We start from the raw sequence: 25,157 nt of genomic DNA on the forward strand, positions 1-25,157 counted from the left end.
GTTTTCTCTAAAAGGTCAATCTGCGATTACCCACCCCCTCTTGAGACCTTTAACAACTATTTCCTTTGTATCTGCAGTTATTTCTCAGCTTTAAGATCATTTTTTACTGCTTTCTACTGATCTTTTACTAAATTCTGAAAACAATGAAGAACAAGGAGACCTGTAATTTGATAAAGTTTTGCATTTTTTATTTTCCTTCTACACACCAAAGTCCAAGCCTTTAAAATAAAATGTACATTATGGATTGTATGTTAAACTGTTACTGTTGGGTGCCAGCTGGCATCAGTACCACAGGAAACCAGGAGTCCACCATTTACAGCCCGCTTCTGCAGAAATGTTCAAAAACAATCAGCTTGTGTGAGCGCTGCCCACCTCAAATTGTTTTGATGTTGCATTTTGAACCAGTGTATTGCTTGATGTGACATATTCATTTCACAAACGAGGTTAAGCACACAAAAACAGTGGGACGCCGCCACAGTGCACATGCAATGTTTAAATACTGCGGTGTTCAGCACCTTTCAAAATAAAATGCAAATAAAATCATAGCGATGCATTTCCATCTCATCTTCACAGAGAGACACGGAGAGCAAGGGCTGCTTCAAAAATAAATGAATGCCTAACAATGTTTTTGATGTCCTATATTTAAATTTGTACGGTTACTTACATTACTCCTACTTCCCTGATCTTGGAACTAATCCGATTGATATGGAAATGCGGTGCTCTGTTTCATGACAGAGTTAGGGAGCGGGAGAGAGAGAGAATTCCCAGGTTCGCTCCTACTCAAAATGTGCTGAAAACAGATTTTCAGAATGCTTTGACTTCATGGTATTGGTTATAGGGGATTACACAAAGCACTTAAAGCTTGACAATGTGCTGCTCTTTGCAACCAACAAAAAAGTGCTTCATGCTGGACACATTCTCCACACTCGGGGGGTTAATCATGAACAAATTAAGCCAATATTGTGATAGTGTCGGGCGCCATCCACACACACACACAAGAATATATATAATTATGTTTAAAAATGTAGATTTGTAATTTTCTAGAGGCAAGTTGGTTTGTTTTAAGGTCTGGACAGAAAATACGATTTTTATCTTTTTAAACTTGCTAAATGTCACAGGGGTTAGTTACAATAATTTAAAGGCAACAACTGTTCATGTGATGTGAAAAGACACAGAAAAATACAAAACTGTGTGACAGGCAAAATAATACATGCAAAACCTTAATTTATAAGTAAATGTATAACATGACTTGAACAACTTTGGTATGTTCTGCATTTATTTACAGCGCTGTCTAAACTATTATGTTGTCCCAGTTTGAAGCAGTCGAAGTGGTACAGACTCAACTGTTCTCCTTCAAACTACTTTATTTGGGACTTTTTCCACATTATTTTATATTAAAATTATAATTTACAAAGTCCTCAAGCCATGTGTTCATACATTGGCAATTGTAGTTTTTTAGGAAACAAATTAACAATGCATTGTTTTACAGTGTTGCACAAACTTACACATTTAAAGTAACATATTTTTAAAATAATCACCTTTTACTTTTCTATAATTAAAAAAAGAAGTAAATAATGTATTGTATTTTTTATGTTTATGAAATACCAACAGAAAACCTTCAAACCCTATCAAACTATAAAAATATAAAATACATACTGACTGGAGGAAAAATTTGTGACTTGAGTTTGCCACTTCTGTCGAACTAACAGTAAATCTCCAGCAGTGTTTCCTGAAGCTCAATAACATAAATCAAACATGTGGTATGCAGCTACTGCATCAGCACAATGAGACCAGTATCTCCGAGCTTCCTCCTCGCTACCCGGGCAAACCCTTATCTGCTGCAAACTCTTCTTTTTATCTTAAACAGCATTTAAAATCATCACTTACCAATTCTCTTCTTTAGCTCAACAGCCATTCGAGCGTGTGTTGTCTGTCATTGGGGTTGAAAATTGGGGAATGGGCTGGAAATTGGAACCACCGAGGATGCCGTCCTGGAAAAAGAGGAAATCAAAGTTAAATGAGATCATGCATGCCAAGAGAATGTTTAACCAAAGGGCAAAAAGGAAGCTGGAGATAACAGAGAAGAGAAAACCGCTTAATGTTGTGTTACTGCAGTCTGTTTGGAGTTGTGCAATGCTTGTGTGTGTCTTTGGAGGGGAGAGGGGTAGTTACTTGTCAATACACAAATAAACTATTATTGTACGCATCAGTAAATGCATGTGTGTGCAACTGCATCTGTAAATGTACATATTCTTAAGTAACAATGTGTTTGATGATTTATGAGTGTGTGCGCATGCATCTGAACAAGTTTTTATAGCCCCGCAGGAATGTGAACATAGAGTTTACCATTTTTATTGAGTGTGTGCAGGTGCGTGTATAGGTGATGATGGGCCTCGCAAAAAGTTCATCCCGTAATGTAGTGTGTTTGAAGTGGTGAACCGCATAAAATTAATCTTTAGCCTGGTATTGTACTGAGCCCCAGTGATGCACATTTCCTATGACAAGTTGACTTCAAAAGACTGAAATCCCACCACACCCAGAGCGCCTATGGTTAGATGATAGACAGGCAGATGCTTTGTTTTAACATGAGAGGACACTGGAGCGAAGGGGGAGCATTGCTAACCTGTGGGGGAAAAAAAGTGCATCATTTTGTTTGTTGTTAAAAACTTAACAGGAATGTGCAATAAAAATTGAGGAAACAGTTCGGCGTTTGATTCAAATCACGTTGATCGCGAGAGCTGCCAAGTATCTGCTGACATCTAATCTTTGCAATTGTTTGCACGCCTTCTTCACTGATGGAATCAGGGGTCGCTGTGTGAGTTGTTCAAGACAGACGGGCTGGAATGGAGCATGTCTGGATTATGTTTATTCAATTTAACTGAGCATTTATCATCCCAGGTATTGTTACCGGTGTGTGTGTGCTCTGTGCGTAAGCTAAGGAAGCAGAGTGATCATAAGGGAGAGAGGGAGAGAGAGAGAGAGGGATGACAGGAGCAAAGTTTCCAGTTCATGAGCTGAGGTGAGAGTGCAGTGAGAGGTAAACATGCAGCCAGCCTGCACACGTCAAGGTCAGAAGACATATTCTTCCAAGGAATGAAGGGTAGAGAAAGATAGAGATCTTTTTCTCGCGTGCCTTGATGTGGCTCAGAAGTGCTATACAAAAAAGAAAAATATGAGCCACAGCACCCCTGACCAATCAACTAAAGCACTTTAACGCCACATAAATAAAGTATACTCCAGATTTAGCTTCACATGAGTACTGCACTTGCTGACTGATATTGTCCTTACCTTTCGGTTGCTTTGTCGACATGGTCTCTTGCAAAGAGATTTTAATAAACTTGGGCAACTAGTTGGAGAAAAAAGAGGTTTTAAAAAAAACATGAAGTTGTCAATTTTACACAGGGTGATGTCATGTGAACAGAATACCTGTGGGTGTGTGCCATCTTTTCACTGAATCATTTGGCGCTGTGCTTTGTTTCTTGATTCTCATTGCCATGAAACACTTCAGAAAGAATATCAACCCAGAAGGGATATTTCCTGCAAGCAAAAACTAGTTCAAAGGTATTTTTCTCTCACTAAACCCCCCTCACAATCCTCAACTTACTGTCCTGGCATCTAGTCAATTTCCAATTTGCAATGACTTTTACAAGATTCTTTCCTGACTTTGTAGCAACACTGAAGCCCCCGGGCCAGTGGGTCATATAATTATTATGTGCAGGAAATGATAAGCATGTTTAAAAGTGAAAATTAGGTTTAATTGTGGTGTACGGTTGCAATGTGAGCATAAAATTACAAAAGTCAAACTTGCATTATTTAAACAGGTTGGGATGCTAATTTATGTTAGCTAATATTTTACATGACTTGTGTTGTTTCAATATTAAGGGATTTTTGAGGTTTATATTCTAGACATATTTCAGAATATGACTGCCTAACTTCTGGACCTTTTATTTCGTTTAGACTTAGTAGATAAATTCATAGTCTTTGTATATTTCTACATAATAACATTTGTCAAACTGAGTGAAAATTAAAAGTACATTCTCTACAAATGGTTTTTATTTGATTTTTATTTTGGAACTACTTATAGTGATAAAGGCTTTTGCTTGCATGCAAAGCCCAAATCCAAGCTGACAGACGTCCCATACTGTAAAGAAAAATAATATTGGTCAACCACTGATATAAATACTGTGAAAGTATCAAAACACTCAAACCACAGAGAAAATCACACATGCAGTCTTTATTCAGAAACTTAAACGAGTCATTAAACAAGCCTTCAGGACTTTTGTACAGTTATGTTGTGACACACTACTAACGTAGGTAGAAAGTGCCGTTACAGTCATTCCCCGGCTGCAATGATGGTGCAGTGACACCGAGAGCGAAGACCCAGAAACCCTGACCCAAGGAGCAGACTGTGCTTTTTTTGGAGTGGGTCTTTAAGAGAAAAGCACATAAAGGTATATTCAACAAATAATGAGAAAAATAAAGTGTTATTTGAACATTAAAGCATGTAAATATGTTGTTTTAGAAACGCAAAGTACAAGTACAAACCTAAAAATGAGCGTAATATGTCCCTTTAATGCATCGCTGACAAAAAAGATAACCTCAGACTTCCACTGGTCTCTGACAAAGCTCAGGGTTTCACCTCACACCTTATAGTCCCTGACTTGTACATCAGAGCCAATCGGAAACCAGGTCAGAGAAAGGAAATGGAAAGGAACGTGAGAGGTGTCCTTGGAGTAACCAAAACAACTGCGAGTCCAATTTCCTCCTTTGTCACTTTTTGTAGCTTTCCACTCAACTGGAGAGCGAGCTGAGAAAAGAACGTGTTGTCAGCCTGACTAAAACACTGGCAACTCTGCTGCACGTATGTAAAGCTGACATCCAGTTTCCTGAGTGAAGTCATTTCCTCGGTAGACGTTTTTGCACAAACACAGGACGAATATCCAAGAGGGGGGTTCAGGGGGACTTGTCTTGAATAAAAGGGCTGACGGCAAAACATTCACCTTTAAATTTAATTTCACCCTTTCATCGTCGAGCACAGATAAGAGATTTCAGTAGCCACGGTTAACTGGGAAGATATTATGATGAATGGACTTTTATTAGTATTTTCCCCATTATTCATGACAATAACAATACAATGTCCTCTGACGGTAATGGTGCATGTGTGTGGATGCATCACTGACACAGGCAAGGGTACTTATTATGGAAACAGTGCTATGATGAATGTGTTAGAGCAACTCAAACTTAATCTAAACTGCATTACATGTTGTTTTGAATATACCTCCCTGATATGCCTATCTTTAATGTACTATCAAGTGCAGGGAGCTGAATTGCTTTAGTCTCAAAATTCAGAGCGGCAGAGAAAGAGAGAGAGAGGCTTTAAAATACTGTCTGTGAGAAATGCAAAATTTATGAATACCCCCCTCACATCTCAGCTTGATTTATGTGAAATAATAATACACTATTTAATGCTTAAACATAGCTAGGAGCGATCCCTGGCTATCAAGATGTACAATGGAGTAATGGGGCTGGAAGACAAATCACCTTGTGGACTTGTGATGCTTATTTAAAGGTGCTCAGGCAGATATATTAAACTATATGTAATTGTACACTAACTCTGTGCTGTAGGCAGAGGCGGCAAACACAGGAGGAGGCCAGTCATGATGCAGATGGAGTGGTGTAATCAATTTGACTCAAGCATCAGCATCCACACCAGAGAGGAGGGAGCGGGAAGGGAGGAGACTCCTTCGATCTGATATCTTGTCATCTCGCTTAAGTTTTAGCCCTTGTTTTTACATCCAAATATACTTTTAAACAAAGTGTCAAAAACTTTTAGGATTACAGGATTAATGAAAAAAAATGTAGATTTTCTGCGTGAACACTGAGTAAAAAAAAAATCCCACATGCATCTGGTTGAAAGGTTAATTCTCACACTCTACAGTGGAGCCACGGTAGCGTGTGTGTCTCTTGTAAGTTTTGGCACAAGGCGTGTCAGATTTAAAGCAGAGGACCAGGTTCAAACAGAGCCAGTGGTCACACGGATCATGATTCATGATTCCTTGATTGCCTTATTTAATTAAAGTAAAAAGCAAGGCCAAATTGTCCTGATCTGATGAATTGGTCCCTATTTTACCACCAAAAGCAGGTAGGGTAAATAAACAGGGTAATTACAATGGTAAATGAAGCCTCTGTGAGCAAACCCTGTGGGCTGTGGGCGGCTCACCCAGGATGTACTGAAGACGTGAACAACAGGCGTTCCCGTAACTTTCTTTTATCATCTTCCCTCTGTCTCTAAAGCCCGGTCATGCCAAGAAAAACATGCTTGCATACACGCAGACACCTACGGAGGTGCGCATACTCTCACTCCCATATTCAATAACACACAAACCACAGCTCTCCTCCCACCCCCATCCTGGTGCGTTCGTGTACAATTATAGCTACGGTGATCCACAGGTGTTGAATTCTTCTGGCAAGCCATAAAACATGATATGCATGATTTGTGCAGTCAGCCAGGTCTGTAATTTCATTCTCCTTTTCTTTCATTTTCCCTTCCTGGGCCACACGATCCATTTTCCTGCTTTATGAGAGTGCAGACACCCAGAGAGACTTTCAGGATGATTACATGGCCCTGGCCATGGGGGGTCTGAGGAGCCAACATGGCAGCCTAAGAGCCGTGTCAATCCTGGGTGAAAACATCGTTTTGAATAAAGGTTGTGAATATTTTAACTGCTCCAGGTGTGCATCATTTATCCTCCTAGACATTTGCAGATCCTCATGTGAAGCTATTTACTTCTAATATATACTGTAGTTCCTTATCCACTCAAGTATCCAAAATATATCATTTCGCCCAGGTATGCAGCCTGCTGTCGTACGAGCAGTACTGATTTAAGATCAGGACACATGCCCTCATGGTCCTGAGAGTGTCTGGCTAAATACAGTAAGTCAAGCGTACCTCACATGGCTCATGTATTTAAGGCATTCACACAGTCGGGCCTGATGTCACAGCACGTGGGTTGCTCTGTTGGCGCAGGACTGCAACGTCCTCCAGGGGAAACTGAACAAACTCTGTCTGCCACTTTCACAGTGTTGCCTAAACGTGATCAGGGTGAGAGGTAGGCACACACACACACACACACACACACACACACGCACAACAAAACGCCAAAGGAGGAAAACTAAAAATTGAGTTTGTACATATTAAAACTGAGTCATTATTATAATCTGATCCAAGAGTCACATAAGTGCATTTCTGATATTACTTTGAGATTTACCATGGCTTGCCATTATCATAAATATAATGTTAATATCTATGTAAATAACTGCCTCGTGGATTTAAGATGAGGCTATGTTAGTAAGTGGGTGCATAAGGATAAATGCCTCTGAAAAGCTAAATGGGCCACAAAGCAGTATTTTGCGTATTGCATAGTTTTGTTGTTTTTTTTGTTTTTTTTCGCAAACCTGTCAAGTGAGAGAACCCCTCTGAATAATATTTATTAAGTAAATAATATTCAGACACAAAGCACAGCATTAATCCTGGTGTGTGATTGACATTTCATACGTGTGACAATACTCCAAATAATTAAAAACAGAAATCTTGAAAGGTAATAGCTTCTAAAATCCATTAAGTAGTTAAAGGTTAGGAGAAAAAAAAAAAACAGGATTATTGCTCACAGCAAAACTCCTAATTAAATGAGACTATGTAATTTCTTTCTCAATCCCTTTCCCTTCATAAGCACAGCGCAGGTTAAATGAATGGGCAATGAAACATGTGTGTCATTAACCGTCACTCTGAGGAGACAACATCCAGCCACCCAACACCCCACCCACACGCCCTATTTTCTGTCTAGATGTATTAGTACAAAAGCGAGTATTGTAGATTGGATAAGCAGACACACAATTCCTGGTAAATTGTTTGTTTAATTACTTTTTCTTTCCTTGTCTTGTGAGACACACACTTGCAAAGAGAGATGCTTCCCCCTCCTGGCTGCTCATAAGAAAGCCAAAGACTCCCCGGTCTCCCGTGCCTGCCCTTAGTGCCACCTATGCACTCCGCTGTTCCTGCCTATGACCTGTGTGCAGAATGGTTCAACAAGTCTGTGTGGGTATGTGTTAAAAACATTACCACTAAGTGGGCTGACTGGTTGGCTTTTAGTTGACTGGAAAGTTTGTATTCGATGCTTACGTAGTTCCTCATTTGACTTCTGGAATAAGAGACTATAGTGTAGTTAATGTATGCATTACATAGTGTCACTTTGCTAATAATGATAATGATAAGAGTATTAGCTGTCATATGAGGCATAGAGCAACAAAGCAATGCCTGAACACGCTTTAGTGATGAAAAAAAGTTTCACGGATAAAAACTGAATTCTCATGAACTCAAAAACAGTTGTAACTAAAATAGTCCTTGTTGAAAATATATTGGGGAAAAATACATGAAAACTGGTTATAACTTTCATAATTGATTAATCCTAAAAAGATTAATTGTTTGGCCTATGAAATGTTAAGTAATACAATGCACATCGCAACTCCCCAAAGTCACAGCTGACATATTAAAACAGCTTGTTTTCACCAACCAACACCCTTAAACCTTAAGGTAATCAGAAAATTAGCATATATTCACAGTTGAGGTGCTGCAGCCAATACTCACTTTGCTTAAAAAATACTCACAAAGACTATTACATTATGAAAATTGTTGCCAGTTCCTTTTCTGTCAATCACCTAATCAATTACTGGACTGATTATTACAACTCAAATAAAAAAAATGGCGAAATGAATTCACTCTCAATTCCACAATTACAGGACATTGATTTTCTTATAATAAATAAACTAGAAAAATGTTCTTATGAAGTAGCTAGTATTATAGCTGCATTTGAGTTCCTGTATGAAGCCCTCCTCGGATGGCAAAGGCATATTAAATGGCGAATCTAAGAGGTCTGACCCACGGCGCACCTCTTGCCCTCTGATGACAGAGAACAGATGATCTGAATTTCAAACGTCCACAGCCACTCTGTGTCTGCTCTCTGGTCACTGGCAGAGAGGATAGAGGATGGAAGGGAAAATGAGGAGGGGAGGGCATGAGATGAGGGGGGAAAGAAAAATGTAAGAGCAGCAAGCCTAGCAGATCAAAGAAAATAACATGGGAGAGGATATGAGTGCTTTGAGAAGTAATATAGGCGAGATAGCATCTGTTTTCCGTAGCATGCAGGAGGCTTGAGACAAGCCCAGGGAAAAGACAAAGGAGAGCGAGTGCACTTTAGCCGAGGATAAGACCAAACACAAATGGGTTATTAAGAAGCCCTCAATGTAATATCTGGCTGACATTAAATTGTCTCCTTTTTTAAATGATCCTCTGCTGGGGATAGGGGGCTCTGTATGATACTGATGCTGAATAAATAATATGACGGATCATTATAAGGGAGTGGGTGTTTATACTAAAGAAGACATAACAGTAACGTTATCACCAGGGCCTTGCTGGAGAGTTTACTAAACCCCATGAAGTCCTATTCTGTATTGAAAAGCTCCAAAACAAACATGTTAGATGCCTGTTAATGATTCAGATATGTAATCTTAGTACTTCCTGAATCTTACCTCTACTCTAACCCAAAATAATAATGACGAGGGAATGGATGTGATGGCTATAAACATTATTATCAGGTGTTCCATCAGCTTGAGTTGATCGTGTAAAATCTGGTCAGTTGGCATTTTTAACCCTGTTTGAAAGAAAAAATTAAAAATGTGTATCATCCCTCATTTTTCTTTCATAAAAACACATTGTGGTTTAAAGTTGACGAGTGTACATTCAAACAAAAACAAAGACAAGACACAAACTCTGTGCAGGACACTCACCCAGTTGTCTATTTTCATTTCTATGGTCTATAGTATATGAAAACCATTCATAGGTCGTGCTCCCATATGAGCCTCCTGAAGATTGAATAATGTCCTTCCTGATCCGCGCTGCAAGAGGCCATATTGGATCCAGATTTCACTGGTTCAAAAGTCATTTCATTCCCCTTCATTTCTCCCCCCTCCCTCTCTCTCTCTCTCTCTGCTTTATTTCTCTCTGTCTCTCTCAAGCCTTCTCTCTGCCTGCTTTATTTATTGCGGGTCCAGTGGTGTGGTACAAAGCCATTACCCGCGCATATGTACCTTTTTGAATAATCAATAAATAATTATTTTATTATTTAATAGGATCGTATGGGAAAAGGAAATGGGTTTTATTACATAAATCCATCACCGGTGATGAATGGGTACACTTGTAAAGTTGGACGGGGGAGAAGGGGAAAGTGGTTCGGACGGGCCTGCGCCTGCGCTTGACTGCAGTGCCTCGCTGAGCACTTTCTCTATGCGAGGTTGTAAATATGACATTTTTGTCTCTTTGGGACTGTCAATTGGAGTGCAAGGGGAACAGGGGAAGGGGATTGTAAATTCAGAGAGATTAATTAACCTTTTACATTTGCGATTCAGCCCTGCATCTTTTCCTGTATACCGTGACCCCTATGAGCAGAGGGGTGAGAGACCTGGCCGTAGATGGCCCAGGGAGTGCAGACGTCTCATTCCAAATGAGTTATTAACAGAATTTTTTGAATAGATGGAAAAATTGTAGCCTGGCCATTTAGTGTCATAAAGGCCGGGTTGGCGAGGCAGCAGGGGCCTCCCAGGGACAGGAGGCAATACCATTACAATCAAATCTGAGATGGAAGAAGGATTGAGCTGTCCATTCTGAATTTTTATATTGTCAGAGGGCCGGGGAGGAAATAATGCCATCCTGGAGTGTATTAACCTCTGGCTGGGGAAAGAGGACAAGGGGAGAGAGAGAGGAAGAGAGAGAAACAAGGCAGGCAGACAGAGGGATTTGAGATTGGACAGCAGGGAGAAAGGAAAGCTAGAAGAGGGAGGAGAGGAATGAAGGGGCAGTTGCATGCCTTATGCTGAGGAAGCCAAAGAGGGAGAAACAGGGATATGAGATGACCGAGAGACAGAGCCAGAACAGAAGAAGGGAGAGTAGGGAATAATTCAATAAGTCTGGGGCGAATGGGAGTTGATGGGAAAGATAGAGAGGAAAAGAGGGAAGTAGAAGAAATGGAGGAAAGACTTGGAGATGAGGAGATGAGGCAAGGTGGAGGGGGATGAAGGAGAAGTTGTACGGAGTGATTGAGTGTGGACAATAAAAAATCATTCTGAGCTATGGAGCTACAGTGTATACCTAACCACAATATTAAGATGACACATGAACATCATAATCATATTGTTGTTCAATGCAACTTCTCTACACTTTTTGCATCTCATTATTAACAGGGGAATAGGTCTGTGGCTTCACAATGATGACATTTTGAAGAGGTGCAAGAAGTACTCAGATTATTAACTGAGTAGTAGGCATTGAGCAATACCACGATGTAAAAAAAATACTATTAAATGTCAAAGTCCTGCATTCAAAATGTCCTTCAAAAAGCAGAAGGAATATAATAATAACATATTAGCAGAAAATGTAGGCAACTTAAAGATGCCTTTTTATGCTAGTTTCCAGGGTAATATTAGTATAGTACGTCTAAATGTAAGTACTTCATTATTTGACGCTTTGGTATTATTTAACATGACTATAAAACATTACAACTACATTTATAGGTCAGAAAAGACAGAAAAGCATAATTGGTCCTCTTTAAAGTATCAAACACAAAAGTAGACTACTCAGTTTGCAGCAGAATGGCCACTGTCAGTAATATATTATCATATTTTATACTATGGCCAGTTTTACTGGTGATTAGGGGCATCACAATTTTGATTTTCTAAATCAAGAAGCGACTGAAATGAGCTTCTCTCTCCACCCTCAACTTTTGGGCGCATCTGAAGAAAAAAAACAAAAACATACAGATGACACAGCGTGATGTTAGCTTACCGGCGGTAGAAAGCAGCTAAAGGTTAACGTTAGCCTACTGGTAGCCTGCAGCTGCAATTTTTTCAGAAATGATGGCCACTGCTGGAGTTGGAGATGGCAGAGAAACAATAGAACTGTTAAACCTTTCTTTTCCTGAGTTATGTAAACGAACAATGAGCGGAAGGAAGGCTTCAAAAGGACTTTGTGGTGCATTCATGTGCCCCTCGTAAACTCATGTCCAATGAAAGTAGCTAGCACTAGCGCTAGTAGCTCCAAAAGTTGCTAAAATTTGCATATTGATAACATCATTGCCCATTCATTTCCATAAAGCTGGTGTAGTTTTATTATTATTTTACCCCAGAAAACAAGAGTAAGACTGATGACACACAATTCTCAAATAAGGCTGGCTTGGTTCCGTCACCAGGGACGCTCAGCAGCGCCTGTCAGACCGATTTCTCTCCCCTCACTAGACGGGCCGAACCCTGCCTCTACCCCTACTGACTGGGCAAAACGATGACGAGACAAGACAAAACTCAGCACTGCTGACAGAGGAGCTGCCCTTTGTAAACTCATGGTTCATTCAGCTGCCCTCTGTAAACTCATGGTGCATTCAGCTGCACTTCGTAAACTCATGGTTCATTCAGCTGCCCTCTGTAAACTCATGGTGCATTCAGCTGCCCTCTGTTAACTCATGGTGCATTCAGCTGCCCTCTGTAAACTCATGGTGCATTCAGCAGCCCTCTGTAAACTCATGGTGCATTCAGCTACCCTCTGTAAACTCATGGTGCATTCAGCTGCCCTCTGTTAACTCATGGTGCATTCAGCTGCCCTCTGTAAACTCATGGTGCATTCAGCTGCCCTCTGTTAACTCATGGTGCATTCAGCTGCCCTCTGTAAACTCATGGTTCATTCAGCTGCCCTCTGTAAACTCATGGTGCATTCAGCTGCCCTCTGTAAACTCGTGGTGCATTCAGCTGCCCTCTGTAAACTCATGGTGCATTCAGCTACCCTCCGTAAACTCGTGGTGCATTCAGCTGCCCTTCGTAAACTCATGGTGCATTCAGCTACCCTCCGTAAACTCGTGGTGCATTCAGCTGCCCTTCGTAAACTCATGGTGCATTCAGCTGCCCTCTGTAAACTCATGGTGCATTCAGCTGCCCTCTGTTAACTCATGGTGCATTCAACTGCCCTCTGTTAACTCATGGTGCATTCAGCTGCCCTTCGTAAACTCATGGTTCCATTCAGCTGCCCTCTGTTAACTCATGGTGCATTCAGCTGCCCTTCATAAACTTATGGTGCATTCAGCAGCCCTCTGTAAACTCATGATGCATTCAGCTGCCCTTTTTTTTTAGTTTGCAGACAATTTTTCAAATAAAAATAGTAGTTAAATAAAAAGTACAAAATCTCCTTCTTAAATGTAGAAGCATAAAGTAGCAACACGTTGAAATACTACAATAAACTACAGGTTTATTCTTACAGGTGGTGGTGGTTTTAAATATTAACTGGACAATGTAGATATGATCCATGACTGGATTTTCCCCAATACAATAAGTTACAAAAACATGCTTGAAGAAGCCTGTCATAGGGGGATTAGTATGTTTTTAAACCAAAACCCGAAAAACTAGAAATTTTGCATTTCTTAAGGTGCAGGGTGGTTGGGACAGGACAGCAGACTCACCTTGTAACTCGGGACGGAATCTTCAAACAGGTATTTTACGCAGTCTGTGCCGTTTTGCTTTCCCTAAAAACATGCACACATTTGCTGTACGGCATATTCCACTTTTCATGACGCAGGCTAATATCATCTGACACATTTAAGACGAATTCAAAGTTTATCCTTCACTGGGTCGACGGTACAGTGGTTGCGTGGTGACGTAGACCGATGGCGTCACAGTTCAGAGGTCGCAGCGGAGCGGAAGTTGTTGGCTGTCTCTGCCACTGCAGAAAGTGCAGGCAGCCTTTAGCAGGTTAGCATGCTTCTCTGTGGGTTTTGAGCTGTTTGTCATTGGAAAGGAAACACGTGAAAATGTTGGAAACGTGCGAAAGAAGAAGCCGGCACGTCCAGGGAAATGATTTTCACCGGCATTGCCTCTGAAGAAAAGGAGAAGCTGACGTAAAGAAACCCGGAAGTGTTGTTAAAGGTAACTCGTTAGCCACCGGCTGCTCCATGTAGCCGCGCTCATGTTACTGGCTATTTTCTAACACATGCTGCATCATATTATCATATCAGTTATCACAAATCCGGTGCATATTATATTTAACGTGGTGCAGCAGTTTGGGTCATGGGCTAATAAGACAGTATGGGCTGTGATTAGTAATAAAAAAGAGAACAGAGCAGAACAACAGTCTTATTTCAGAATGGAAAACAACATACCATTATGAATATTTACACATCTGAAAGACTTTTGAGCGATACATGACACATATGTAACAAATGTCAATGATGCAGGAGCAGTCTGAGCATGAAGTAGGTGCTAACAAGGTCTGTGCATGCTTCTCCAGAGTTGTTTGATGATGTTTCTAGTGTCACAGGGAGGGACTGGCATGCCCATGTTCTCAACAACAATCTTTGGAATAATATAGGAAGTGGAAGAAAGGTTAAAGGCCCTCTAAGCCTTTTAATGAGAGAGCTATTTCTTCTTGAAAGGCTTCTTTAGGAAGTGGCTTTATCTAATCATCTATGTTTGGCTTGATCCCCTACATGCAACAGGTTGAGCAACACACGTTCTTACTTTAGCGCTGAGCTAAGTTTGTCCTGATCATCTTTTATATTAAGGTTTAACCACTTTGATGTATTAGTCAGTAGTTGATAATGCATATTAAAGTGTATCTATTTTGCTAATCAACAAGAATGGTGTCATTCCTGTGTTCCTACCACAGCTCCACTCTGTGTTTGACACTTTTTCTGTCCTGTGATTATTGACCAAACACATCTTTATGTTCTCGCACCATCCAGCAGCCACAGACACAATGAGCGCCAAATATGGCCTGGTGAGCTACAACAGTTCACGAAAGCACATTTCTATCTCCATCCCGTCGTCCACGGAGGTGATGTCGCCCCACATAAAGTCTGTGGAGGAGCTGAGGGTCCTGGGAATCAACCTGAGCAGCTTCAGCTCTCCCACACAGTTCTTAATCTGTGTCGCTGGAGTCTTCCTCTTTTACCTCATATATGGATACCTGCAGGTAACACAGGAAGAAAGAGGCAATCTGAGAGATGCACTCAAACACACACACACACACACACACACACACACACACACACATATATGGTTACAGTGTAAGGATAGAGTTGTTTTGAAGGCACTGTGTGTCTATTTACAGATACAAAATACAGGTAAATGTAGTCTCCAATGTTTGTTGTACTGTTGTATTAGATGTAGCTGTGGCCCTGTATGTGTAATTGAAATATGAAATACTGTTACAGATAGCATACAAGACAAAACAAATGAGGTATAAATAAAGTTTGTATTGCACAACATGAATTAATGCTTTGTGATTCTGTATTTGTCCTTTCATCCAGGAGTTGATATTTTCTGTGGAAGGATTCAAGCCTTTTGGTTGGTACCTCACTCTGATCCAGTTTGGCTTCTACTCCATGTTTGGTCTAGTCGAGCTTCAGCTTACACAGGACAAACGCAGAAGGTAAATAATCTCCAGAAAACAGACTTTACAAACTATAATTCATATTAAAGGTGGTGTTCCTTCAACATGTATACCTCATCTTTAGCTTTATCTTTAGCACATAGGCGGAACACAGAAATCTGTTTCTCAACTACTTTGTATTTCTCGGTCATCCAGGATTCCAGGGAAGACCTATATGATCATAGCGTTTCTCACAGTGGGCACGATGGGCCTGTCCAATACCTCTCTTGGCTACTTGAACTACCCGACACAGGTCATCTTCAAGTGCTGTAAACTCATCCCAGTCATGATTGGAGGAGTGTTTATACAAGGTGAGCTCATTCTCCTGTACATGTATTGATACACAGACCTTACAGATACAAGTACAAATGTACTTGTGTTGGTGACTCTTGTAATGGAGTATAACGGCACTTTCTACCTTTTAAAAATCACCAATTATGGCTTATAAACCAAAAACTAAAAACTTAAAACTTTGTCGGAAATTGGGGAGAAATTAACAACATCTGCAACCAAGATTGCAGGTTTTCTTGTCATTTTATCATTTAGCTATATGTAGCAGATTTAAACACTGCAGTAACGTGCCTGGAGCATCTGGCAATATAAATTCAGCACAGGTTGACGTAAACTTGAGCTGAGAGTAAAACTGTAAAAACTTTTGGAAATGTAGCGTTCTGATAATAGTGTATTAGTGTTTTTCTCACAGGGATTACTTTGACATACATTTACCTCCTTTATTTGAAGCTTTGGCCATGTTCTTTATTAGCATCTGACATTGTAACATAATATAGATGACTGAAAATAAGGGGAAACATAATCTGTCTCCTTTGACTCTGAGTTGTCTTTGGGGAATATCTCAAAACTTGAATCAATGCTTGAGATCAACCAAAGTCAAGTCCAGCTTTCCTGCTTTATTGAATACACCTAAACCTAGATTTGTAATTTTGATCAGTTGACAAACATGAATGTATAGAATTTTTAATCATTAAGAGAAGCGCTTAAACTATGGATATATCGTCCTAACTTTGTAGGCTAAAAAGATAAGAATCAGGCAATTAAAAAACATCAAGAATTGTATTTTTCTCTCATAACTATGAAAACTGTAACGGTAGTATGTTAAATGATTTTGACAATTAAGGTACCTCTTAAATAAAGCCTGCATCATTAATGAAATAATTATTACATATAAAATGACATGTTTTACTTATTGAACTTAAAACAATGTAACCATAGTCACAGGTCAGGAGAGGTAGATTATAGAGAGGCAACATTTTACACCTCATTTTAATCATCTTACATGTTTCCTCTGAAGGCATGACCACCTTTCAACATTGGCTACGTCCTTTTATCTATGCCTGTTGTTTTCGCTTGTCAGAGCCCAGACTGCTGTTCTGGTTCTGTCCGTCCTTTCATCCTTACACCGGCCCACTCAAGGTTCTGTGTCCTCTGCGTTAGACAGGTTTTGCGTATTTTTTTGCCTTCTTTTTTGCGTCTCTCTCTGGATGGATAGATGTGAGGACCAGGGTCCCTCAAGGGGTCGAGTGGAATACAGAATTTATTCACTTCGAATGCAAAGAGAAAAGAAAAATGGAGAGAGGGATGGGTGAAGGGAGGGGTGTGGAGTTGCATCTGATGTGAGGCCCTTCAAAGGCGAGTCAGGGGGAATCAAAGCCGACCACGGTCGACCTGATGCTGCGTCCCCTTGTCAACCTCAAGGCATCTGTCCGTCAGACTGTTTCTGGAAGACTCCTTCATCCTGTTGTTTTTTTTCAAAACTTTTGCTTTTTAACAAAGCTTTTTTTTGGTGCATTGTTACATGCACAACCTCAGAAACTTCCAATTGTCAAGAATACCCAATGTAAAAACTTAAAGTTAATTTTTCTTTTACCTGAGTTCAATGTCAACTTCTCTTATTTGAAAAGAGATGGGTCATCTTTTGAAGATGTCTTTGCAAGTCATGCTTGAGGGGAAGTTCTCCCCCCCGTGCAATGTCTCAGTTTGGCCTCTGCGTTTGTGATGTTGTAAAAGGTTTGGAAGTTTTACCAGTTGAAACTTATTTCAGTGTTTCCCTTTGTAAAGGTTAGTAAAATTGTGATTTAGGAGATTTTAGAAGTTTGGGATTGTGATTTCAGAATTGTCGATAGACGTTCAAAAATGTTTCAATGCTATGTGTTTGTGTCCCAGGTAAACGCTATAATCTGGCTGATGTGTCTGCTGCTCTCTGCATGAGTCTGGGACTCATCTGGTTTACGCTAGCCGACAGCAAAGTGGCCCCCAACTTCAACGTCACAGGTTTTTTCTTTGTCTTTACTGAAATATATGTATGTGGCATGGCATATGAAGTGTGGAGATGTATTTTGCTAAGTGCAACCCCCACTACCTTATCTCTGTACAGCGTCGGCTAATATACATAATATTTGCTCGTGTTCAGATATCAGTGTTCTTATTTTTGTGTGTTCATGTGTACGTGTGTGGCATACAGGGGTACTCCTCATCTCCCTGGCACTGTGTGCTGACGCCGCCATTGGAAACGTGCAGGAGAAAGCCATGAAACTCCATAATGGCTCCAACTCTGAAATGGTACCCTGTTTATCAAACTTAAGAGTGTTTATGCATCATCAACTAGATCTGTTCAGACAATGTCTCATCTTTAGGCTTTGAGAATTGTGATGATTGTTATTATTGTTTGTGTGATGTCATTGACTGATGTCACACGGGCTTGTGTCGACAGGTGCTGTACTCGTACTCCATCGGTTTTGTCTACATACTGACAGGCCTTCTCTCTGTGGGTGGACTGGGACCAGCAGTTGCGTTCTGCTCAGAAGTGAGTATATCTTAAAGGTCCCATATTGTAGAAAGAGAGATTTTTGTGTTTTTGAACATTAAAGGTTGAATATGGAGAAAGAACACCGCCATCTAGTGTCTCAAGATCATAGTCGCAACAACAAAAAATAATTACACCAATCAGGTTGCCAGGTTGGTACACCAGAATTGCAGAGGAGTTTGACAATTACTGTTAGCTGTTACCGTTAGAGCTAAGTAAACATGAACGTTAGCTTACGGATTAAGGAAAAACGTAGCCATTTCGGCGTGCGCTCTAATGCCGTGGATCTCCTTTATCTCAGTGAATTTTTTTTTAAATATAGCTTTTAATGAAGATTCTACATATTCGACCCTTAACGCATACAAACACAAGTATGAACCTGAAAACGAGCACAATACAGGAAACTACAAGACTGTGACTGCCCACAGACTGATTTGCTGTAAATTCAACTTTAGATTGCAAACACGTTGCCGTAGTGAAATCTTCTTTTTCAGAGATGTAGATTTATTGGTTCTTATACAGTATATAGTATAATAAAAGTTGGTCTTTTGCTTCTGTGTAACCTCCTGAAATGTGATGGGCTCCTGCTTTTTAACCGAGGCTGTATATACAGTACTCATAAGATGCACTTTATTAGCTCACTGTAAGTCCCAATGTCATTGCAGCGTCAAGAGGACACAGTTTTCGGTGTCAAATTAGTTAAATCATCTTTTGTCCTCTCCTCCTTTCCAGCATCCAGTGAAGACGTACGGTTATGCATTCTTCTTCTCTCTTACGGGTTATTTTGGCATCTCCTTCGTGCTGGCCTTGATCAAGCTCTTTGGTGCCCTGGTTGCAGTGACAGGTCAGAGCACCAGTTTGTCAAATCTTCTGAATTCATTCAGTGATAATTTGACTTGAAGTAATCTATTGGTAATTTCAGTTGAGACAGGAAAACTGGTCATATTTTACATGATGTTTTTAAAAATACACAAAGACCAGAAATGATGTCTCTCTGAACATGTGAGAAAGGCACATCTGTTGAAATGTTTGTTTCTTGTGTTTTCACTCCTTTGCAGTGACCACAGGGAGAAAGGCCATGACCATCATACTTTCCTTCATGTTCTTTGCGAAACCTTTCACTTTTCAGTAAGTACGGTCACCTTTTGACTTTGACTGGTTTTCTGCTAGTCTAAAGTAAGTCTATACTGGCCTCTCCTTTGACTAATGAAACTGGATTTGGCTCCCCTGCCCCTGGTTTTCATGTCCTCAGTCCATTTTCAGACCTTGACTACTCCACTGCTCTCTCTCTCCGTGTCCTTCAATCTTGCTCACCCTCAACTCCTCTGTGCTCTCGAAAAGGGCACGTTTTCCTACTCTACCTCTCCTGCTCTGTTATTCTGTCATAACTTTCTACATGCATACACACACTACGCTACACGCAAGATACAAAAAACTTTGTGTATCTTGCGCCAACTTCATTCTCCCTCCAGCTGGTGTGTGCCCTTCACCGTCGATGGACTCACAGTCCCTTTCATGGTTGCAGTTTATACTTTTTAAACAAAGGATTTTATTTAGTATATGTACAGTATTATCTGCCTTTCCACCACTGTCTAGTTGAACTCTGCTCTACTTCACACTTTTTATCTAATGATAACATTTGCATAATAAGCAATTTTTTCCGATCTAAATTTCTGCTGTCCCTTTAAAGTATCTAACCTTTCTGTTTCTCCCGTGTCAGGTACATCTGGGGCGGCCTTTTGGTGCTCTTTGGCATATTCTTGAATGTTTACAGTAAAAACAAGGAGAAAATGAAGCTTCCCTCCATCAAGGATCTCAGGAGCTGGCTGCTGACAGGAAAGAAAGTCAGACTTCTCTCACAAAACGTATAGGAGGCACCCACAGGCGTAGCGGAAGTCCTGCGCTGGCAGACTCTTCGTCTGTTCAGATGTAGAGTTGGCCCACCTGTCTCAGGGTGCTGAAGCACGTGCCCGAGCTAAGAGCCTGAGCTACAAGCCTCATCTCCACCAACATTGAGCCAAGGATAGTACACCAATGGTGTAAAAACTGCCTTAAACTACTCTCAGCAGCAAACTGAAGGAACTGTAACTATTTTTTTACAAGGAGAACAATGCTAGTGGACTCTTTGAAGGCAATGCTTCAGAGCCCCCGCAGGAACATTCCCAACACTGAGGACTTTTCTAAAGGGAAGCCAGCGCCTTAGCTAACCAAATCGCACAGTTTTGCACTGGAAATGACTTGTACACTTAAACCCTTGAGTGGTTGGAAAAGAGTGAAATTTGGAAGGAAAGAGTAGTGAGCGACATGTTAACTTGTCATGTCTGAAATGAATGTCTGCCCCCTCTTCCCCCATCCTAAAATGAAAAATACTGTATTGATTAAAAAAAAGGCATATTTGCCTCCGCATGTGCCAGAAAGACGGAAGAAAACTTTGTTTTACATAATCATTGTCTTGATGAAAGTGTTTTTTTTTCATAGTTTATTGATAATTTATATTTGACTGTGCCCTAATGCATAAAAACAATTGTGATCATGTCGTGACATTTTAGGTTATATGGAGATATTTGCTCCTGTGTACATCAATACATCAAAAATGTCTACTGCCATAATTTGCTAACCATGTGTTTGGGTGAAAGGGGTCCACTCTTTTTACATTAAAAACAAACTTCAAGACATTTCATTTAAAGTCCAGTGTTTTTTTGTGTGTGTGTGTGTGTGTTTGTCGTCAGCCAACCCTTTTTCTCTCCCCTTGCACCGCTTCAGAGAAGAGTTGAAATGTTGCCAAACTGTGTGTGTTTATCCATCCAGTGGCCCTGGGCATGTTTGATTAGGAGTCCTGAAAAAAAGATAGTACTGCTAGACAGAAAATAAACAGCAGTCTTCACTGCGCCGAGGCTGTCCTATTCATTGGATCCTGAGTGTTTGTGTCACTGACATCAATGCAAGTCTCCATTCGCTCTAAATGATGATGTGATGAAGCTCACATCTGGCTTTACTGCAATACACTACAGTTTCCTCTGTTGGGCCATTCAAGGATATCATGTTGAGGATTTTTAATAGTTATTTCTACCAATGAAAAACTTACATTATTGTGTAACAGTAGGTGATAGCATTGTTTTGTTATTTGTTTTTTTGCTGTCTTTGATACAGACACCAGCCGGGTTGAATCCTTGTTTTCGGTATAATTATGTTGTTTTAAAGGTGAGATGTGCTCGCTTTCAGGTTCATATTTGTCTTGGATTCTTAGAAGAATAGTTTACATGCTTTAATGTTCAAGAACATCATTTTTCTCATACTGTCTGTCTGAATAAACCTGTAATCCATATCTGTCTGAAACGATCTGTTTTAGCGCCTGTCTCTTTAAGCCCCCCTCCTGAAAAAGCCCAATCTGCTCTGATTGGTCAGTGTCTCCATGTCTTCCACATCTGAGCTATCGTCATCTCTGCACCGTCATTGCAGCCGGGGAATGACTGTAGCGGCACCTTCGATATACAGTATATGTAGTTTAGTTATGACGTCACAACTGTATGGAAGTCCTGACGACTCGTTTAAAGGTCATTTCTGAATACAGGCTGTGTGCTTTTCTGTGTGGATTGAACATTTTGATACTTTCTCAGTATTTATACAGCACCTGGGTTACAATAAAAAAAAAAAGACATGGAAACCTCACTTATTACAACACGGAACCTTTCATGAAAAACAGAATCCAGATAATTATCGCCCAAACGATCTCTGCTTGTCCAGCCCTGTTCACTTTTTAGCGTATTATATATCAATGTCATTAAAAAAAAAAACTTTTATTGTGAGTCTACATATTCACAAAATAAGGCTAAATTCTTGTCCTGAGATAATTTAGTTGTAAGCTGCAGGGCTGACACAAGTGATGAGACACACTATCCTTCAACCTTGGACCCGGAGTCCTTCCTGGCAAAGTGTCCCGGAGCAGGAAACCAGCGCTGATGGTCTCTCTGCTGACCATGCTATACTGTACAGGTGAGTAGAGCATTTTATCACAGAGGTCAATAAAAAGTTATATCACGTATTTCATGTACTGAAAATCTCACTTTGTTTAATTGGTTGAAAACCAAAAAGGCCCTAATCAAGGAGATATTTAAAGCTAGCAATAAAGTGGAAATGTTTCAGAAGTCTTTTGTCCTTGATGATTGCTTTATGTGTGTTATGAGTGTCACTGTCATAGCATGGTGTGAAATGAAAGCGACTTGCCAGCTCGGCAGGAGGCAGCTGAGTGTGGCTCTCTCTGTGATCCTAATAGAGGCCCAGATATTACAGTCTCACTTCCAGGCGGGAAACCTAACGCTGGGCCAATTAGTAATTTGGTATTTCATAAAATCTGGCAGCTTGTGTCTGATGACAAACTGACAGAGATCCTCTCTCCTCCAGGGAAGCTTTGGCACGACAGCAGTATACACACACATACACACTGAGAACTGCTAAGTTTTCCTTCCAAAGCAAAGAGGGTGTTGAACATATTGGGTGTGTGTAACTCAATTGAAAACAGAAAATTACTTTTGGATGCAGTCTTGTTTGGCTGCAGATGCAGGTTTCACCCAAGCACGGAATGGGAAACATTTTCTTCAAGAGGCCCTTCTGCTATGACACACAGTGCCTTGCTAACTACTGTTTTCATATGATTGATGAACAGGGAATCAGTCCATTAGAGGTTGAGAGGTCATGTTGCAGTGTTAAAACATTAGTTTGACATTATATACACCTTTGATGTGCGGCGTGCACTACTGCTTCGTCGCTATGGGGACGGCTGTTCCCTTCCAGCTCCCTGAAAGGTCATTATGGGATGGGAAAGCCCAGTTGACCCAAGGCAAAGTACATCATTTGTCTTTTAGCACCAGGAGAACACACCTAACAAAGCAGGCTGACCCCCTGTTAGAACATCGACGATTTGGGCCATTTTTCAAAGCCACCATCCACTGAAGTCAGCTGTTTTTTTAAAATTGTTTTAGACAAACACTTTTTAAAAAATCACATGTGACTTTAGGTGTTTTTAGTAAAACATTAGGAATCCTTGTAAGATGAAGGGATGTCCTGTTTGATGTAACAAAATGTGTTGGCTTTCATCTGTGGTAGTTGGTCTACTCTTTTGTCTGCATTTGAACCTTTCTCTCCCTTTCTCCTCATTGTCCGACCCCCACTCTTCCATCACACACACATACACACCTGGTAACCTAGGCCATCCAACCTCTGCTTTCACACAGCTGCAGCCCTTCCTAATAAATAATGGGAGGTGTCCGGAGCTCATCATCCCAGCAAATAGGCTGCTATATAATATGCGGTCCACTTCAGATAGGTTGCTATATAATATGTGGCCCGACCTCGGCTAGCCACAGCAGGGAGGGCTGGCAGCCCATTCATTATGGGTGCAATCGGTTCAGTGGGGGCAGCAAGGTGGCTAGGTGAGGGATACACACTCGCTCTCACAGAGACATGTACGCACACACCTGCTCTCTCCCTCACATGCACACACACACACACACACAGTCCCTGTCGTCCTTGGCTAAATAGGATGTGCACACATAAACAAATATAGAGACCATATACATTAATGTGAAGCCTGATTGTAGTCAGTTGTATTGTCAAATGCAGTTTTCACCATTTGAATGAGTTGAGATCCACTTCTTATATTTTTCTGAAATACATGAGAACATTTTTAATATCTTTATGTTTTTGAGAAACTTTTTGGAAAATATATGCACTTACATTTTAATTTTTAATTCATGTGGGTAGGATAAATATGAAGCTATACAGCCAGTAGCAATACAGAGAAACTGCTTGTCTGGTTCTGTACAAAAGGTTAAAAAATCAGCCTACCAGCACATTAGAATAAATAAAAAATTAACATGTTTTGTCGCCAAAGTATAACCAAAGCTGTGGTTTTACAGGGATCACTTTATTCTATTTCTTGGTGACTAGTAGCTGGGCACAGTGACAAGCTTGGCAAGCTGCTGTGCCCTGCCTCAAGTAGCCTATTTTAGCTAAGTTATCGTTTTGGGGTCATCCCTACGTTCCCTGGGTCCTATGCTCCCCGGTCACAAACAAAGCGGGGAACATAGGATCCGGGGAATAGAGGTACGCTCCCATGGTTTTACAGGAGGATATGTTCAATTATTTTACACGTTTTTACACGTGTATTTGTACGATTTAAATAAATGAAGAAAAACGTTTTATTTAGTGTGCTTAAGAGGTGCTGTTAGGCAGATTTTATTACTTTCGAACCGAGCATAGCCAGCTGCTTCCAGTCTTCATGCTAAGCTAAGCTAACCAGCTGCTAGCAGTAGCATTTGCCAAGACATGATCGGTATAAATATCTCAGCTAACTTTCATCAATATAGCAAATTAAAGCGGACTATATACTATAGCAAATACGGGTACATTTTGAACCATTTAAGAACTAGCTTATTAAAGATATTGCAAGTACAATCGGGATGTCTCCTTTCTTTTCCTCCTCATTGTAATTTTATCCCTTCTTTCTCTGTCCATTTATACTTCATTTCATTATTTCTATCCCTTCTTTTCTTTCCTTAATTTCCTTCCTTCATCTCGTCTCTCCTCCTGTCCTTCCTTCTTTCTCTCTTCACATATGCACCCCCCACCCCACCTCTTCGTCCTCCTCCTCCTCCTCCTCCTACCTCAGACTCATTACACATCACCCACCGTACCCCAGCCTCTGTGAGAAGCTCTTCTCATATAATATGATGGCCATCTGCTAGGCTGAGCCACGGTTTCCAAAAGCCCCGGGGCTAGATGTTTATCTGTCGTCCCCATCTCAAACTCCTTTACGGATGCGAA

General features: G+C 40.6%; 1 protein-coding gene and 1 long non-coding RNA gene across 3 annotated transcripts; one reads left to right on the top strand and one right to left on the bottom strand.

Annotated features, from left to right (window-relative positions):
- Positions 1-205: 205 nt before the first annotated feature.
- LOC310963082 lies at positions 206-13,706 on the bottom strand. Its single transcript, XR_014593681.1, has 3 exons — positions 13,548-13,706; positions 1,888-1,991; positions 206-326 (listed from the first exon to the last, which is right to left on the bottom strand). It is a non-coding gene; the product is annotated as an uncharacterized lncRNA (long non-coding RNA).
- A 108-nt stretch (positions 13,707-13,814) lies between these two features.
- slc35b3 (solute carrier family 35 member B3) lies at positions 13,815-20,947 on the top strand. 2 transcript variants are annotated; one of them, XM_083935839.1, is made up of 10 exons: positions 13,815-14,010; positions 14,826-15,055; positions 15,393-15,514; positions 15,671-15,825; positions 17,696-17,803; positions 17,994-18,091; positions 18,243-18,335; positions 19,068-19,179; positions 19,394-19,463; positions 20,056-20,947. In XM_083935839.1, exons 2-10 carry the CDS (start codon positions 14,840-14,842, stop codon positions 20,204-20,206), a joined length of 1,125 nt encoding a protein of 374 aa, XP_083791965.1. In that variant the 5' UTR covers positions 13,815-14,010; positions 14,826-14,839; the 3' UTR covers positions 20,207-20,947. The 2 variants fall into 2 exon arrangements, with proteins under 2 accessions (XP_083791965.1, XP_083791966.1); XM_083935840.1 differs by having other exon boundaries at positions 14,829-15,055.
- The last annotated feature ends 4,210 nt before the right edge of the window (positions 20,948-25,157 follow it).

This window comes from Echiichthys vipera (assembly GCF_963691815.1).
Source record: "Echiichthys vipera genome assembly, chromosome: 21".
In the NCBI taxonomy this organism is placed as follows: Eukaryota; Metazoa; Chordata; class Actinopteri; order Perciformes; family Trachinidae; genus Echiichthys; species Echiichthys vipera.